General features: G+C 33.1%; 2 protein-coding genes across 2 annotated transcripts; both read right to left on the bottom strand.

Annotated features, from left to right (window-relative positions):
• Positions 1-734: 734 nt before the first annotated feature.
• LOC111055846 (dormancy-associated protein 2-like) lies at positions 735-7,038 on the bottom strand. The gene is made up of 2 exons (XM_022343145.2): positions 6,664-7,038; positions 735-1,258 (listed from the first exon to the last, which is right to left on the bottom strand). Exons 1-2 carry the CDS (start codon positions 6,679-6,681, stop codon positions 1,010-1,012), a joined length of 267 nt encoding a protein of 88 aa, XP_022198837.2. The 5' UTR covers positions 6,682-7,038; the 3' UTR covers positions 735-1,009.
• Positions 7,039-13,490: 6,452 nt separating this feature from the next.
• Positions 13,491-16,312, bottom strand: LOC111055845 (neuropeptide-like protein 31). The gene is made up of 2 exons (XM_022343144.2): positions 16,008-16,312; positions 13,491-13,870 (listed from the first exon to the last, which is right to left on the bottom strand). The coding sequence occupies exons 1-2, from the start codon at positions 16,023-16,025 to the stop codon at positions 13,547-13,549; spliced, it is 342 nt and encodes a 113-aa protein (XP_022198836.2). The 5' UTR covers positions 16,026-16,312; the 3' UTR covers positions 13,491-13,546.
• Positions 16,313-18,662: the final 2,350 nt, after the last annotated feature.

Here is an 18,662-nt window from a genome sequence, read left to right as displayed (position 1 = left end):
TCAATTGACTATTCTGCGAGCATATCCATAGAATGGACTATTGACTGTTATCTTGATTCCTCATTTGTAAGTATTAAGCTGGGTTTACACCAAAGTTACTTACAAAATGTTAATAACTCAATCCTTAGAGATTCTGTTAGATTGAACGGAACTTGACAAACACATATGTTTATCATGGTATGATAAGTTATATTCAATCTAATAGAATCTATAAGGATTAAGCTATTGACATTATGTTAATATCTTTGGTGTAAACGCAGCTATAAAGTTCAAATAAAAGTTAGAAATTTAGAAGTAAACTAATGCTGCGTTTTAGTACATGCACCAAAAGAGTAAATTCCTGAACTTTATCTCCTTAAGCGTTTACACCAAAGTTATTAACAAAATGTTTATTTTTTCGTCTTTATAGATTCTATTACATTGAACGGAACTTGACAAACACATGTGTTACATGTGTATCAAGCTATCATGTGTATCAAAACATCATGTGTATGATAAGCTATGTTCAATCTAATAGAATCTATAAGGACGGAGAAATAAACATTTTGTTAATAACTTTGGTGTAAACGCTTAAGGAGCGGCTTAAGAACTTTCAAATTAAGGTAAAGAGCTCTATTTAAAGATAAAGTTCAGAAATTTACTCTTTTGGTGCTTGAACTGAAATTATATTTTCTAAAAGTAGGTAGGGTTTTAAATATTCTCTTGTTATATTCTCTATATTTATTCTCTTGGAATAAATCTTAAGAATTTTTAAAATTAGTCACTTTATTTAACTTTATCAATAAATAATGAACAACAATAATATTTCTGAAAATGGAATCATACTGAGTGTGGATAGTACAAAATCATTGTCAAATATTCGAACTATAACTGTATCAACTGTATTCAACTGCATCTTCAACTTCATATGCATCTTGAAGCTTTATGGACCAGTCAATATTGTACTTGTTATTTTGTAAAGTGTGCAGTGTTTTTCAGAGTGAGCTGTGCAGTGTTATATATCTCTCTCTCATCCTCTGTGTCCTCTACCGTAATGTCCTCCTCCTCCTCTTCCGTAGCCTCCACCTCCGTGGTGATATCCGCCGCCCCCATGTCCGCCTCTGTACCCGCCCCCATAACCGCCCCCGTAGCCGTAATGGCGGGCTTCGGATGCCTGTAAATCGTCCGTCGCTGCGGGCTGCGAACTGAGAGCCTTGAGCAGCGGAGACGCATCATCAGCTGCGACCAGCGCAGCGAACGCTAGCACGGCAAAGCACACCTGTCAAACGAATTCAATTTCAAATTTTATTCAATCCATATCAGAATATTTATAAATCATAAGCAAGGGTTGAAGAAAGGGGACGGGGCCGCGATACCTGTACACTGGGCTATTGTTCCAAAAAGGTGCATCCTGCAACTCTCGACTATTACACTCTATTGTCCTCTGAATCCGCTTCATTACCCTTATTAGTGGCCGGAGTGGCCCCGTCTGCTTTCTTGAAGGCAGTTTTAGCTGGTAGGGACTCATCTATTACTTTCCACCATACCTGATACTTGTATTCTCACTTTATTATTGAATCTAGATCAGTTTTCAAGTACTTGTTATTCAATTATTTCTAATGGTTCATTTTGATGAAACTCAAGTTGCTCACAAGCTGTACACAGACTAACTTGAGTTACATACAATTCGTGGTTACACACCACGTGCGCTATTCATCAGCTGATGATATGCGTATTATATTATTCATTTGTATGAATATAATTATCAAATAATTCAATATAATGTATAGTATGATAATTATAGCATCAGCTTATGGAAAGCGTACGGCGTGTGTTCGTGGCACAAGTCTTCTTAAAAAATCTTTATAAAAAATAATACGTTCTAAGTTTGAGTAAATTTGTACTTATAGTCGAGAGTAATGTGTGTGTTTATCCAATCAATGTAGGCTACCACTGGTTTACAGCTGGAAATGCCTTTAAGTAATCAGACTGGGCCACCAATTTATTCCTTGGAATGGAATCCTTAACAATAGACCACGAAAATGTCGAACCTCATTAACAATAGGCGACCACTGAAGGGTCACTAGAACTTCTACCTGTTCATCCATTGCTTTCGGCGGCCCCGTCTCCTTTCTTTTACCCATAATCAAAAATATAACAAGATTACACAGCTTAACAAGTTAAGAATAATAAGTCAACAATTATTTAGTACCTAATAATTATTAAACAAAAATATTGATCATTCAACAGGGTCACTATAGTGAGGTCTAGGCTATAATTTATTCATTTATTTATTATCAAGGAAGATCACAGCAGAGACAAATGATTACTACATGTTGAACGGTGTCTTTACCCTATGATTACAGGCATTAAGCCCAAATCAGGCTTCACTACTATTTGCTCGTACAATCAAATTTGAGCAATTGAATAAGATGAAACACTAGACTTGAAAGACTATACACTATACTACACCAATACAGTGAATGAAATTCACAAAAGGTATAAATACATATGAGCATAGGTACGAAAAGTATATGTAAATAGTGTAGAAAGTAGTATAATGGCTGTGGAGGAGGATAGGTGGACAGCGTAGCAGATTCTCTGCCTTGCCACTGCTTTCCAAAGAAGTTAGCTGATGTCGGTAATATTAACTGCTAATTCTTGTGTAGAATAATAAAATATTTCTTATTGGTCAAGAAAATATTTTTCAATGATTTAAAGATAAATTTTCATAATTTTGAGATTGAATATTTTGTCAAGTAGCCGAATTATATATTGTGGAGCGTTTTTTAACGACTTCACATATGTAGAGTGAATCTTGTACTAAATCAACGGTGTTGAGGTTATAAATTTTGTAACTGCGTGCGTGGACGCTAAGTGTATACCATACTGATTGATTCACTACAAGATTCAATACAATTGTCGGAATCGCAGGAGGCCTAAACGCTCGCTCACCATTGATTCTTCTTATGATAGATTGTATGGTGATGAAATTTTTATAAGTAGTGTAGCGGACGCTAAAACACTGAATACGGATACCTTAAAATTATTACCTTTGAAGAATGAGCATACAAAATCATACAGGTCGAGCAAAAATCCCGATGTAGATAATTTACGGGACTGCGTCTCTAATAAGTTCTGAAGGATTAAAATACAGTACTTGGACCAAATATCGTTCAGAATATATTTCGAGAACAGAGTCTTGTCGGGTTTTAAGCTCTATTGTAGGAAATTATATGATCTCTGGCTGCATCTGCTGTACTGTTGAGGTATTCGCTCCTAAGTCGAGGTAGGTAACAGATAAAAGCTGATATATGAGCAGGTAAGGACAAAGAACAAATATCTCGATCTGAACCCACTCACTACATCCACTTAGACCTGTTCCAATATCCAGCTTAGTTCAATTATTTCAATGATCGTATTCGATCGGTTCTTGATAATATAGAACGTATCAGACACAATAATTGACAGGCTTAAGAAATAATCGAACTCAGAATACGAATTAACAAAAATTGAAATATATTATGATAAAATATATGATCTCACAGTGCAGATTCGGAATTTGATTTACAGATTGATAATAATTTAGCATTAACAAAAGAGTTAAAAATTTTCTTGTGCTTGCATGACACCATGCATGATTCGACAGAATTTTACAATTGATAAATTTAACAGTTTTGAAAAAATAGTGAAAATGAATAAAAAATGTTTTTAAATTGTTCGGGGTCGTGGTTCTGGCAGCAGAGGATAGTTAATCAACTACAATTCTTAGAAATTCTATATGAATAATTCTAGGCTCTTAATAACTAAAAGCGCTTGTCGCATGGCCAATAATTTAACGAAGAAAATTTATATTTTTCTGCACTGAAATATTTCGAAGCGTAGATTGGGGCCCCTTTAAACTTATAACTCACGTGAAATTCCTTGGCGGTCGTGGTTTTCTTCTTTAGATCAAAAACGTTTGGTCGGCAGCAATCCAGGCTTCGGTCTCGGCACGTGGGGAATTTAATTAAATATTTCCTTCACCAATCAATTAAGGGATATTTAACTTTAGACTTTTAATTTATTGATTGCTGAACATAGATTTACGAATAACAATAGAATAGCCTAAAATATTGGCTCACAAATAAAACATATAAATCGAACGAGAATTTTTACGAATAGGTCTTGGTAACTTTAAAGAGATCTGAACGGTGAGGATTTCAAAAGGAAGTGCTGTCTTTTCTCTAAGCTTCTTGGCTAGAGCCTTCTTCTGAGAATCTCGGTGTAATAAATTTGCATAAAAATTTGCCATTGGTAGAACGATTATGACGTAGATGTGACGTCAGTGGCAGGCAGTAGAATATAATTCCTTTAATTACAATAATACTCAGTTTATATAATTTTTAAACTGCTTAATCTTCTAGACATAGTTCCTCTTATACAATGTACATGTGCTAGCGTATATGATAAGGCAGGTTTGTTGTCTGATAACAGATTAACGTATGTTGTTTTCAAACGATCACCTTTTTGGTGCTATTTCTATGCACTATGATTGGCTTAGGCTTGCCAAAGAGATTCGATCACCATGTGGTTCAGTTGAAATAATAATTAATAATTTAATATTCTTATACAATTTTTACTGTGTCTGAGACTGTTATAATTAATTTCTCCTGTTTTTATCAATAATATACTGTTCATGCTATGACCTAGTTAGTTACAATAAGACCTGACATTATAATATAATTTCTTAAATAATAAATAATTTCAACAATAATATATACATTTTATTTTTTATTCGAAATTCTTGGTCCTTATTGATAGTTTTTAATTTTTAGAAATGATATTATACCTTGCATGAAACCGGCATGACATTTGACAATACTTTGAATCAGTCAGCTGTGTTCGAGCTGCTTTAAACATCTGATCGGTAGTAAACAAAGTGTAACCTCAAAATTCAATGAGCAATTCATAAATAATTCGTGCTTATTTGCAGAATAATTATAATTTTAAATATTTTCTAGAAAATATTCAGTACAGAACGGTATATCTTATCTAATATACAGTTACTGATAAGTAAGTTTTATCGCTCGGTCGCTAACTACTCCTTTAGCAAATTCTTCCTTGTAAGAAGGTTAATCACAATTTTTCTCTCTTCTCATGAGGTCTATTTGAAAAATTCATCACAATATCTACATTGTTCAAAAATGATCTGGCAACGTTGCAGGGCTGGAAACAGATAGCGCTATCTGCTTTGTCGAATTAATATTACACCAATGTTCATCAAATATACTGCCATTATAAAGTGGATCTCACGGTAATAAAATCAGCGCCTGCAGAAGTGTGGGTATGCAACCTGCACGTTACTCGAATAACGAGATACCGGTTTTGGTTATTGTAACAGTGTGAAATCATTGTCAATAACTGGGAAACTACATATTTACCTGTTGACAAGCTTATATTCTTTTACCAGCTTACCAGAGGTTGGCAATGGTGTAACAACAGAAACCGGTAAAATGTTTTTCTAAATAAATTATACTCTGGAGAGCATTAAATGAAAGAGATTTCGGACCCACTTCTCTGTGTGAGCAGAAGACAGCTCTTCAATGATAAATGCCGGAAATTGAAGAGAGTAAAACAAGTAATGTTCACTATTAATATAGATAAATTGTATTTCAACTTTGGATTTGAATATTGAATTTTTCTATAGCTTATGAATACGTTTCGATTCTTTGATATCACGAGAACTAGCTTCATCCTTCTTCCTTCTGGCAGAATAAGCATGAGAAAAGAGCCATTAATCAATAATTGAATTTATTGAATTAAATTAGCTCCTAATAAGCTTGTCTATTACATCTAGCCTACTTAGAATATCAGATAATGAATTTATTCTAACTGAGTGAAGTTGAGAAATGAAGTTCTATAAACCAAATGATGAAAAAACAAATTTATTGAACCAATCAAATGTAAATTTAATTGTGCTCGAAATGTTCGTACTATATTTGTAAACTATATGGGCCTATTCTTCTGTTGTGAAAAAGTGAACTGTCTATCATTCTTAGAATAATTGTGTCAACTGATTCACAACAGTGATCAATAATCAAAGTCAACCGATAATTTCGAAATCTATTACTACAAATCATTATAAGAGTAAGCTTCAAATTTAGGGAAGAAATCAACTGTCTAACATTATATGTACTCCTCTTTGTTAAGGTTTGGACAAGGTTCTCATATCAAGTCATCACAACATTATGAGAAGGAGCGTACAGATTTAAATGTGTCATGAACAAGCCTTTTCACTTTTCATCAGCGGATATCTATATTTCACTGTTTTTGTAATAAAGATAATGAAAATTATCTGTGCAATATTGCTGATAAAAATATATTGTCAATAAGCAGATGAAAATTGAAATGCGTGTGTTCGTGGCGCATAAGTTTGTACGCACCTTAATGGGAAATCCAATCAATAGCCCACTTCAAATATATTTTCTTATGAATTATCAAAATTGAACCACCAGATTCTGGAGACTTTCTGTTGTCCAGTTGCTTATTAAACAGTTATGACACAAATAACAATGAAAATGGTTTATTAAAAAGCTATGACACAAATAACAGTGAAAAAACTTTTTAAAATAGGCCTACTGAAGTAGAACTTACTTTTTTACAGTTTAATAACTTATTGATATTTTTATCAAGATCACTCACCAAAATCACTGCCTTCATCGCTGAAAAATGTCCAAATACAAGAGACGAATAATTGAGCTCTTAGAGCATCGAAAGCTGATACTCTAATAGATATTCTTTGGGATCGACAAGTGTTTTATAGATTGGCAAAGCTTACTGCAGTAATTAAATATATAGTCAGCTCTATAAGTAGCATAGACAACTTCGATGCACGTGCGTGAATCGATCCCTTCCGAAGGATTCATCAATCATGAAGAGTAAGGAGTCAACATCCCAGAAAAAAATATTAGTGAGAAAGATTGACAGAGAGAAGTGTGTATTCATGAATATTGAGAAAAGAAAAAGACGAGATGTTAAGAGGAGGATAAGAAGTTAATTGTCAGAAAACATCATGAAAACAAGACTTAATGAAGAAGGGGCGGAACGTTTCCACGTCATAAATGGAAATAAACTTTTCAACTTTTTTCCTCATTCATGTCTAATTTCAATATTTTTTCGAAATTAATTCTGAATAAAATGTGCGAGAACATGCAAACTAGTTGTAAAAGTGGACTCAGATGAAGTTGATTATTGCGTTCTATTCATATGTAGACTATATTGCTGTTTTCTAAAACAGCAATAAGTGATGCATTGCAGCATCCTTTATTCATTTAACAAAAATGACGTTCGGTAGAAGATTTAGATCTCCTTATATGGATTTAATCCAGGCTTTAAATAGTGAGTCATGATGGATCGTGGTCAATTTGGTAGAAAAAGCAAAAGAATCTATTCCAGACAGAAACTTCAAACAGCATTTATTTTGATACTGTGTATAGTAACTTAGTGCAACTCATTTCTCCAGAGCTTCTCATCATGAATAAATAATACATAAATAACTATAAAGATAACTTTGAAGAGGCAGATCGGCCGACATACTCACTCAGACCAAATAGTACAAGGAAATTCAAAATTTTCATAGTAGTCTAAGTTTGTTGTGTAGACAGCTTATGCACATTAGCACAAAGTTCATCAATTCACTACCGCCTTTATTTCTGACACATCATAAAAGGAATAGTATAAACGAATGGATTTGTATGGAGTTTTTTCATGAATTGAGTTTCATTTGAATTGACATTCTCATTGAATAGCCTAGCAAGTACATAATCATCTTAATCTCTTCATTCTCTTGTATTTTTCTCTCATTCATATTCTCCTTCTTTCTTATTTCATTTATTTATTTTTTTTCTACTCCGGTTTGTTTCATTTGTATAAATTAGATCAACTAAATCAATAACTATATTATTAGGGTTAGAATAAAGACTCCCACCAGCGAGCAAGTTTTACTTTTGCTGGTGGTGCCATGGCGAATATTGTTTTGTTAAAGGAAAAAAAATGTATTCTTATTCATAATAATCACTTGTTAAGAATTTTTAACGAAATTGTATTTTGTTTTTTATGGCAATAAATTTTGATTTGATTTTGAATATATTCTCCATCTGTATTGGGAAATTCGATAACAAGTATCTCATAACTCAAGTACTTAACTCGACATGATATCTTTCAAGAAAACATGGGTCATAGAGAATGTGTGAGAGAATCTGGAAGTGAAACAAAAATGAAATTGATGCAACTGCTGGTTGTGGCACAGAAAGCGTACAGGTCCAACTATAATAGACCTACAGCATAATCTTTGTTGCTGATCATGAAAGCTATTAATAAAGATTGATTCATGAAGACCTTCAATCTGTATTGTTCCACTTATCAGCCTATCTTGTACGCAAGACGAATTATTGCGGTAGGCGTAGGTTATTGGTGATTGGCCCATAGGTAATAGCTACACGTGAGGAGGTGTAGAATTATAGTTGAGGAATAAATAGAGTTCTAATTACCCTAGTTACACGTGACCATACAATCTAAATTTTGTCGTTCCTATAGAATCACAGTAGGCAGCAATTTTAATTTTCACTTGAAAATATTGATTGCTCATTCAGTATAAATAACAATATTATTGTGATTCACAATCATGCTCAATTACGATTTTTCATGAAGGAATTTTGATATTACAATGAAAACACTATAACAACAGTTGAAAATATTCAATTTTTAAGAGTGTTATTAAACCTAATTAGAAAGTTGAATAGAACTTATTTAGATTCAACAACGATTTCATTCTACATAATATGTCAAGCATGCAGGACTATATATATGTTGTGAAGTTGTGCTCCTTGGAGGGTTATCTCTTATGATAGAGCCCCACGTTATGAAGCTATAACTGTGTAAGGTGGTCTACCTCAGCTCTAGCTCAGTGGTAGATACATGAATTTTCCAAATACAATTAATTACCATAAGGTTCAATGACCGGTGATTAATAATTCTTACCGCTGCTTCTATGAAGTTCTTGAAGAATACCAGTGAGGAAATTAAAAGAATATCTGATGACTGATTGTCAGTAACCATGTACCACTAGAGAATGATAAGGACCAACTATAGTTGTTTCTAGTTGATTCTTAAAACGCTCGTCATGAATACAGGTATTCACCAATTTATCCTTCCAAAATTCCTTAGAACTTACAACGCCAGTTCTTGAAGCTCTCTGGATCCTTATATGATATAACTGGAACCTTATTAATATAATTATCAATATACTCTTTCTGGCAAACTAATATGATTATCATCAAAGGATGATAAATACTGAGTACTCTTAATAGCCTAGATCAATATTACTTGATTCAATAATTTTATGTGCTGCTGAATATTTATTGGTACTAAAACAGCTCAAACTGTATATCACGAGATGAATTAGGATAAAATAAATTTCTATGATTTGTATGCTGACATAAAACACAAAATATATTCCCATAAAAAAGTGTATATAAAATATTCGATATCTGTAATTTTTCAATATATATAAAATTTTCTTATATCTATATTTTCTTAAATAATTCGTTCTAAAATCTGAACAATTATCACAGGATTTAATAGCTTTCACAATAGTGAGTTTCAAATTCATAAACACATTATATTTAATACTGATGCTTAGACTTCCAGTCAATTCAAAATTCTACAAATAAAAACCTGTTTGGTCTATAGATTTGATATGGCTTACTTTGATCAATTAGCAAAAAATAATACTGAATAAAATTGATATTGAACAAATAAAATATCAGGGTTTTATAATGAGTTCGGGCCGTGCATGGAGTAAGCTTCCTACTTATATCAAATAAATTTATAAAATGTTCTTATGACTATGTGATATCACTCAACACGTTGTGACTTTTCCTTTAATTTAAGTTAATTTGAATAGCGCTTTTAATTGATTTCCCCACTATACGTAGAAAACCTAAAACGAGCTCGTTTGACTTATCACTCACATTCATGAAGTTCTCGACGGTCTCGTGGATTGAATTAATTATTTCCAATAATTAATTAGGCAGGCTCCTTTCGTCTCTGCTGGGCTAGCGCGTGGTCCAGATTCTTATAGATTTCTTTCCGAATTAAAGATATATTTATGGGAATTGATTATAAATTACAAACTCTTCAACAACACTGAGTTCACAGATAATTTAACATTTAATACAAATATTTCACATTTAAAAAGGGTTTGGCTTGATAATTTTGAAATTTAAAAGGAAGAAAGAACCCTAAACTCCATGTGCATCCTCTCAGGTCAAGATGTTGAGCCAGAAGAAGGAGGTTTTCAGAAAAATTTATCTCTTCCTAGAACAATTTTGTAAGCTTCTCTCTGATTGGTCTTCAATTTAATAAACTCCATACAATTGGTCGCCTCAGAATCAGGGCTTCTTCAACTTCATAATAGAAAAAATTTAAATAAAAAGTTTTTATATAAATACATGTAGTGTTTATCTTAAATTAATTTCATAAATAAATCTTAAATACGATTTTAATAGATAATACATTTAGTTTTTTATATGAGTTTTGTATACTCTGGATTTTCGTGCTTTTTAGATTATAATAAATATTTATATAGAAATAATAGTTGTCCGTATTTCTACACATCAACCTCCTTTAGTATATATAATATATCCTTTGTGAGTAAATTTTATATAATTCAACCTATTATACTGGTTGATCGAATGATCAGCTGATTCGCTCAGTATTGATTCCAATAATTATTGATTTATTCAAGATCGACTGATTCTTTTCAAAAATGTAAACAAATACCGAAATTCTAACCTCAACGTTCATGCAAACTTTTATTTTTTATAATCCGCCAATAATAAGTAAGCCGCTTTATAATTTTTTAATCTTGCCAATGGATTCTCATAGTTGTTGAATCACAATTATACATGTTTTCTTATCGTTTTTGATAATACTATTACTCCTAATCGCCAATAATATTCGATTTAAGTTGATTGATCCTTTGACTAGGTCTAACCTTCTTTCCATTTTATAATTCTATTAAAATTCATTGGTTCATTTCAAGATATTTGATGGTACTAAAGTACCACGTGACAATGTCTAGCTATGGATTATATCGTTGGTCACTCATTCTATAAATATTAATAATATCTGGCTGGCTCAGGTCTGGTGTCAGAGTTTTCAGGTCGCAACTGATAAATTTCAGGGCCTCTGACATGACCTAACGACTGCTTTTTAGGCAGCCGGGACCGACGTCTTAATGTGTCCATCCGAAACACGGATACTCATACTATAATTAATCATAGTGATATTCACGCTATGTAGTTAGTAGAAATGATAGGACTATACAGTGTTTCTATATCAATATTTCCAATGCCTTCTTGAGCCCTGCACACACACATCGATTTTTGTTCGTAGGATATTTTGCCGTCCTTATAAATTCTATAAGATTAAATTGATGATTTCAAAAAGATGGTGTTCGTTAAGTTCCATTTTTGATAGAATTCATAGAGACGGCAAAATATCGTACGAACAAAAATCGATATGTGTGTGTGTGCAGTATATACAGTATTTATACGGTATAGCATCGTCTTAGTAGATATAGCATGGTTCAAGTTATCCCAGTATAATAATATTATGATGATGATCTGGTAGTAATTGTTCATTAGTTCATTCTCTAAAACTGTTCATTCACCGTTAAAAATGATGAATTATATTTTATTCGTCACGGAAATATATTTTTCAATGATCAATTTATTATTTTTCATAATAAATTGAGATTAACTTTTTCTTTTTGCAACTCATCAAAAGTCCACTTCTGCATGGTCTGAAAACAATCTAGCAATGTTGCGGAGCTAGAAAAGGATTGGGTTATCTTCTTTGTCCAATGATAGACAGATAAAGCAACACCAATGTAAATCAGGTGCTGACCTTGTAACGTGGATCTTACTATAGGCCTATATTTCCAAGTAAGTGTTGAAAGAGCCATAGAGTTAACCTTGTATTATTGTTGAGGTAAAATAAAAACAATACTAGTAGTTCTGTGAACAGTAGACCTCACGCAGTATTCTCATCCACAAGTACCTTATTGAAACTATAGACCTTATGGAAATAAAGTAATAGACTGGCTTCTCCACACATCTGTTTAATCACTTGTCAGCTGATTTATGATGAATAATTCTATAGTCTGATTTTTACTCTAAGATTGGCGTATGAAGGAGGCTCCTTTTTCCTTTTATATTATCCTTGGAATGCAAAATTTCCAAAAACCTTGTATATACGTCGACGACGCGCAATTAAAAAAGGAACATATCTGTCAAATTTCATGAAAATCTGTTACCGCGGTTCGCCGTGAATGCGCAACATAAAAGCATATAAACATTTAAACATCAAGAGAAATGCCAAACCGTCGACTTGAATCTTAGACCTCACTTCGCTCGGTCAATAAAAACTCTTAGTACCCTTTTATTAAAAACTTGAAAATATTTTAACGACTAGTTTCGACCATGGAATCAAGTAGCCCATATATAAGCGAAGTGATTTTATAATTTAAGGTGTATGGTGTGATTAAATTATGATGAGTTGAGAAACCCATCTATAGTTAAAGTATAATCGACAAATATTCGTGTCACAATGGTAAGACAACCCTATTTCAATCATATCTTATTCGAGAGAGGGCCTGTCCTTTTCCATTTCAACCACAGCTCATAACATGGCGTTGGAATCCAATACAGTCACAATGCTTATGGCTGATCACGATTATGATATATACATTGAGCAATCATTTTATAATTGATTAAAGTTCAGAAATTTGGAGAGGAATTTTCAAAAATAGGATATGCAGGTTCAAGAATTACAAAAGACTGCGAAATGCTCTGTATAGAAAATAATTTATTGAGACATTTGAAAGGCAGTTTCCAACACATTATAAGTATGATCTGTTTTATTACAACCGATATAATCAGATGACACTTTTTCTCAAGATTCGAAGAGCTGTTTATGATAAAGATTTCAAGGGGAACTTGAGATCTCAAGAGAAACTAGTTATGATAAGAATTGTGTTGTGATACAGATTCGTTAAAGATCTCAAGAGGTACTAGTTGTGATATTAAGAATTGAGCAATATAATTCCATATAGATAATGAAATAAGGGAAATAGGAATTTTTTCAGATTTCAATCCCTCAGGTTCCTTTTGTCTATAGTGAGGTCCACGTTATAATGGCAGTGGATAAAGAAAGAAGAATGTAGCGATGCTGATTCTCTTGATTAATTAATTATATTTCTACCCTGTCAAAAACATAATTGGCATCGTTGTGGACCTAGAAAAGGATAGTACCACCGGCTTTGTCGAATGATAGACAAGGATAGCAAAACCAAAGTTGATCAAATACTGTCATTATAACGTGGACCTCAATAAAGACAGATTTGAGTTCACTGACGTTTTAAGCTTTGTATTCTGCATTTCTGAAATGATTAAAGATATGTGTAATAATAAATATTGAAGATAAGGATGTTCAAGATGAAGGAAGTGTGATGTGACGAAATCTATCTGCCATATCCATAACCTCCCCTTCCATATCCTCCGTAGCCTCTTCCATACCCTCCATATCCTCCATATCCTCCTCCTCTTCCGTAACCTCCGTATCCTCCTCTTCCATATCCTCCGTGTCCTCCTCTTCCATAGCCTCCGTATCCTCCTCCATAGCCTCCGTATCCTCTTCCGTAACCTCCGTATCCGCCGTAGGCTGATTCAGCGACATCCATATCTTCTGCGGCGTCTGGTTTCAGTGCTGCTAGCAGACGACCTGCCTCAGCGTCATCCTCACTGGCGGAGACCAGAGCAGCAAAAACTACCACACACAGACACACCTGCAACAAAAATAGATAACTTTTATTTATTCATTTATTCATCCACCAATTTGAAATAATATGATAACTATTATTTATTTTATTTATTTATTCTTATTTATTTACCAGTTCACTAGAAATTTACAAAATAACACTTATCAACTAATATACATTGGTGTGGCTGGAAAAAGAAGCCTTATTAAACGAAAATCCAAAGTAAATGCTGTAATTCACCACGAATGCTTCTGCTACTGCAAATTTTGACAACAGGGTAAACAGTTAGATGGAAATTATGCATTTGAATAATTGCAACATCTCAGTAATTTCAATCTGTACAATGAAATAATATATATTTGCTGATGTCCACATGAGCTCCATAGTGAGTTCCACTTTATTGGCAGTATTTGATTAACATTTGTGTTGCTATCCTTATCTATCATTCGACAAAGCAGATAGCGCTATATCTAGCTCTGCAACGTTGCCAGATCGATTTATAAATAATTTAGAAATATAGTTATTGAACAGAATATTCTATCTTAATCATGAAAATGTAATGTTTAATAATTGAGAAATATATTTTTTTGACGATTAGAATATAATTCATTATTTTAAATTAGAAAGAACAGTTTATATCACATCAGATATACCTGTATCAGCTATCCTCTATAGAAGGCAGTAGCAAGGTAGAGAATCGCTAACGCTGTTCTCCTATCTGTCTCTACTGTCATTCTAATGTGAACTCAGCTACAGTTCGGCAGAGAATTGCTAACGTTGCTCTCCTATCTTTCTCTACTGTAATTTTCTAATGTAGACTCACTATCGTTGAAGCATTCGAATTCAATCTCAACTGTTGGCATATTTTTCTCACTTCAGATGTTTTCGTACAAGGTGGGCATAGAACAAAATGATTAATTCATGTTTTTTTCTCTAAAAGTGAGATTGAAATGATTATCGTATCATTTACGACATTTCCGTGATCAGCAACACTATTCATTGAAAGAAAATATCAGAAAGATTAAAGTACCTTGTAAATGATGAACAAAAAACATCTTGATGGAAAAAGAAAGAGAGAGAGAGAGAGTTTTATTTTTAATTTAAGTTTTATTGTATGTTCAGTTCTATTTAAATAAAATTTCATATCATTATCGATAAGTGTTGTCTGCACAGTGAAATCTTAAACTGAATTGAATCGGTTGGTGGTTTAATCATAAAATGAGCAAACAAGACTTAATTTGATCAAGTTCAAGCTGAGATTCCGTTTTTTACTGGCACTGTACAAACGGCCCTTTGAGGTGGTTTATTTGGATTAAAAATTCGATAAAGGTTTCACGACGGAATAATATAAACAGAACGAGTACTGTATTTGTTATAACATATTAAACTGATTGATGATTAGCTGTTGAAAATTTTGATCCTAATAGTTCTATCTCCATTGCCTTATTGGCAGGAAGTCAATTTGATTAACAAATTGATGCCCTACGACACTCTTGGTGTGGCTTTATCAAACGAAAAATATAGATTCCAATTCATCCATATAGAGAGCTAGCGATTCTCAGTGATAAACCGTAAACTTGAATACAGCTTTTCCATGACGAGAAATGAATGACTACGAACAACTCGGAAACTATTCTAATTAGGACATTTACTCGTCATAAGAGGGAAAGAGGGCCATTCCAAAATCCTGGCTGAGCTACTGAAAGAGGCCCTACCCAAAAAGTTTTAACTCTTCCGATGGAAGTATTTTCTCACTTATTGTCACTTATCTGATCTGATCAGATTTAGGTATATTTATGGTTGGATGGACTTGCAAAGTTGCAATCTTACGTGCAAGGATTAAGCTATTTCCTGTTCCTACTTACAAACAGCTTATTATAGTAGTAATCTGAGTTTATAAAAGTTATTTTTGCTGAGGGTGATGTTCATATGAGCTCTAGGCTTGTGCGTGGGTGATGAGGCGGATGATAATGATAGGTGAAGTTAAATAGAATAAATTAAATGAAGAAAATGAGTAGCTATTTAGGTAACAGCTAATTCAAATGAGCTATCTGAGTTTATAAAATTGTAGAGTTGTTTGTAAGTCGGTAAAGACAATATATAAAATATCATAGAAATTATAATAGACCTAAGATATAATAGAAAAAAGTGCTTAGATACTTACAAGAATTTGTCCCTTCATCTTGGTCGATGGTTAATCCTTTGGTGAATGGATAAAAGTGTAGGTGAAGAGCACACAATCAACTTTGATAAGAGATTGACTGAGACACTAGAGCACCCACTATTTTATACATCGACAACTGCCTCTACGGCATGTAATTTTTTTGTCTCATTAAAAATAACAAGGGTAAACACGGACATGATCTTGTACACGAGACTTGAAATTTGAAGAGTGAGAGAGAAAGAATGAGGGAGAAAGAGTAAAAAAAGTGGGATAAATGAATGAATAGGCTGGTAATGTAAAAGTTCGAATTGCTCTGGGAATAACGTGCCAATTAGAGGTGGGGGAATTCATTGTTGAACAAGCGGTCAATCTTCTCCATCTGTTTCCCAGTTACCTATCATCTTCTTTCTCTCTCTCTCTTCCCCAATTTTCTTGTGCCTTCAAATCGTTCTACTGGCATGAGTCAGGCGCAATCAAGGCTTATTACTAGCTGTAATAGAATGCCAATGACGACACTTGGTGCAAGTATTCAGTATTGATAGGCTTCTTCCTAGAATTTTCCGAATCAGTAATGAATTAGTTTGGAATTGCGTAATTTCCAGGGAAAAGTTTCAGAAAAAACTGGTGATCTATGTAGAAAAGGAGGATGTCCATTAGTCTATCTTCTCACTCTCTACTCGCTTTTAATAATCCATAATTTATTTCAGTGTGATCTTCCAAATGAATAAAATATCAATGAATATTTCAGCTCAAATTTAGAAATTCTCCTTCATTTCTCCTTAACCTACTTTATTATCTTCATCTACATCGCTGACATGATCTCTGGTTAAATTCTGTAAACTCTATCTAACTGATTCAAATTCATTTTATTTTCAGACAGTGTACATTTTAACTGAAACCCAATTTGATTCAATCGAATTGGTTGAACTATTTCAGATAATGTGGAATCAAATAATCTTAGTTTGATAAAACAAAAAACTCTCAATTAGAACAATACACTGGTCAATAAATAATTGGCCTACACAATAGTGAAGCAACTGATGAAATTTACTTGTTGCTATTCATAAAAAGTACACAGTGGTAGTAGATACTTTACTAAAATAAGTGCCAATCCATACAAAGTGTTTTTTCAGGCGTTTTCAGATGACTCGGCAGGGCAGGAAGCTCTCCGATTGGCTGATTATTATCAGCTTATTTGGTTAGCGTTTGGGAATTAGCTGATAATCAGCCAATCAGGGAGCTTCCTGCCCTGCCGACTTGTCTGAAAACGCCTGAAAAATTGAGGTGAGTCACAGAGTAAAAAAATATTCCTTCTCTGTGCCACTAACACGCACATTATTTAGCTTTTCATCAGCTGATTATATCTGTATCTTACTGACTGTTCAAATACAGAGTTATAATATTCATGCTGATGAAAAGTGAAATGCGCGTGTTCGAAGCACTTGAAAGTCTGTACGCACCTATTGGCTATTTAATTGAATTATCGAATCCAATCTTTCATACATATTATTAATATGTTTGATATTGGGAAGAAGAAAACATTTATGTAAACTTTCGATGTTATTAAAAGAGAATACGTCTCCCCTCAACTCTTAAATCTCTCTCTTTTTGACCTCTCAACTTTTTGACATCAGAGAAGGTGTAGAAAGGTGATCATCACACACAATTCGAGCTAATTCCGATGATGATTTAATTCTTGTATAACAACATCTATTCTTTTTTCTTTTCGGATATTTTTTGTCACAAACAATGATTTAATAGCTCGGTACACGTTTCGTCCCTGAAAACAACGTTGCATGCTTAGTGAACAGGTTTTGCTGTTTCCTTCAATATCTGACCTTCGCTTTAAAAAGTCTTCTTCTATCATAATGAACATTGAATTTCCATCTGGGAAGATCTTCTTCTTGGATGATATATTTGTTAGACTTGAATTATTAGTTAGCTGGTATTTTCCAAGCAATAGTGCTTAATTTCCTGGACGAAATACGTTTCTATCCTTTTCCTTGTAACTTAATAAACTATTTTTCAAGCATGTCCTGGATTTCCTCGAAATCCTCAACAAACACTTTTTGTAATTCACAGAAAAGAATCGGAAATGAATTAGAAGCATTGTTTTGTATAGATACCTTGTTTTTATCTTTTCTAAGAAAGTGAGAATGTTTTTCAAGAATGACGCATGGAGTGCATCAGATAATAATCATATAGATTGTACACGTATCAAAGACTAATAACATTTATTTGGGGTGCTGTAAGGCGCAGTTCTTTGTTGTTTTGATTCATTCTAATACTACTGTACTACTATACTTTTCTTAAACTACAACTTGGTTACGATTTTGGATGGACTGTGTTTATATCTCATAAGATAGGATAAGATAATATGTTATAGAGCACATGTATATCCCATATCTATGAGACTTATGAGTCGATGGTGTGAGAGTTGACTTTTTTGGCATCATTTTCAAACTAGAATTGTTTTTGATCTACCATCTAACGATAAATATGATGATGATGACGATGATAACATTTAAAACTTAAGTTTACAAGTCCAGAATAGATTCTGAGTAAGGATTAGATTTATGGTAGTTCCACGAAATATATACTTAGAATTTCGAATTTGGTTAGGTCAGTTAGCATAAAAAAAAAGAAAAAATAGAG

This window comes from Nilaparvata lugens, chromosome 2 (assembly GCF_014356525.2).
Source record: "Nilaparvata lugens isolate BPH chromosome 2, ASM1435652v1, whole genome shotgun sequence".
In the NCBI taxonomy this organism is placed as follows: domain Eukaryota; kingdom Metazoa; phylum Arthropoda; class Insecta; order Hemiptera; family Delphacidae; genus Nilaparvata; species Nilaparvata lugens.
This window is presented reverse-complemented; position numbering and strand designations above follow the sequence as displayed.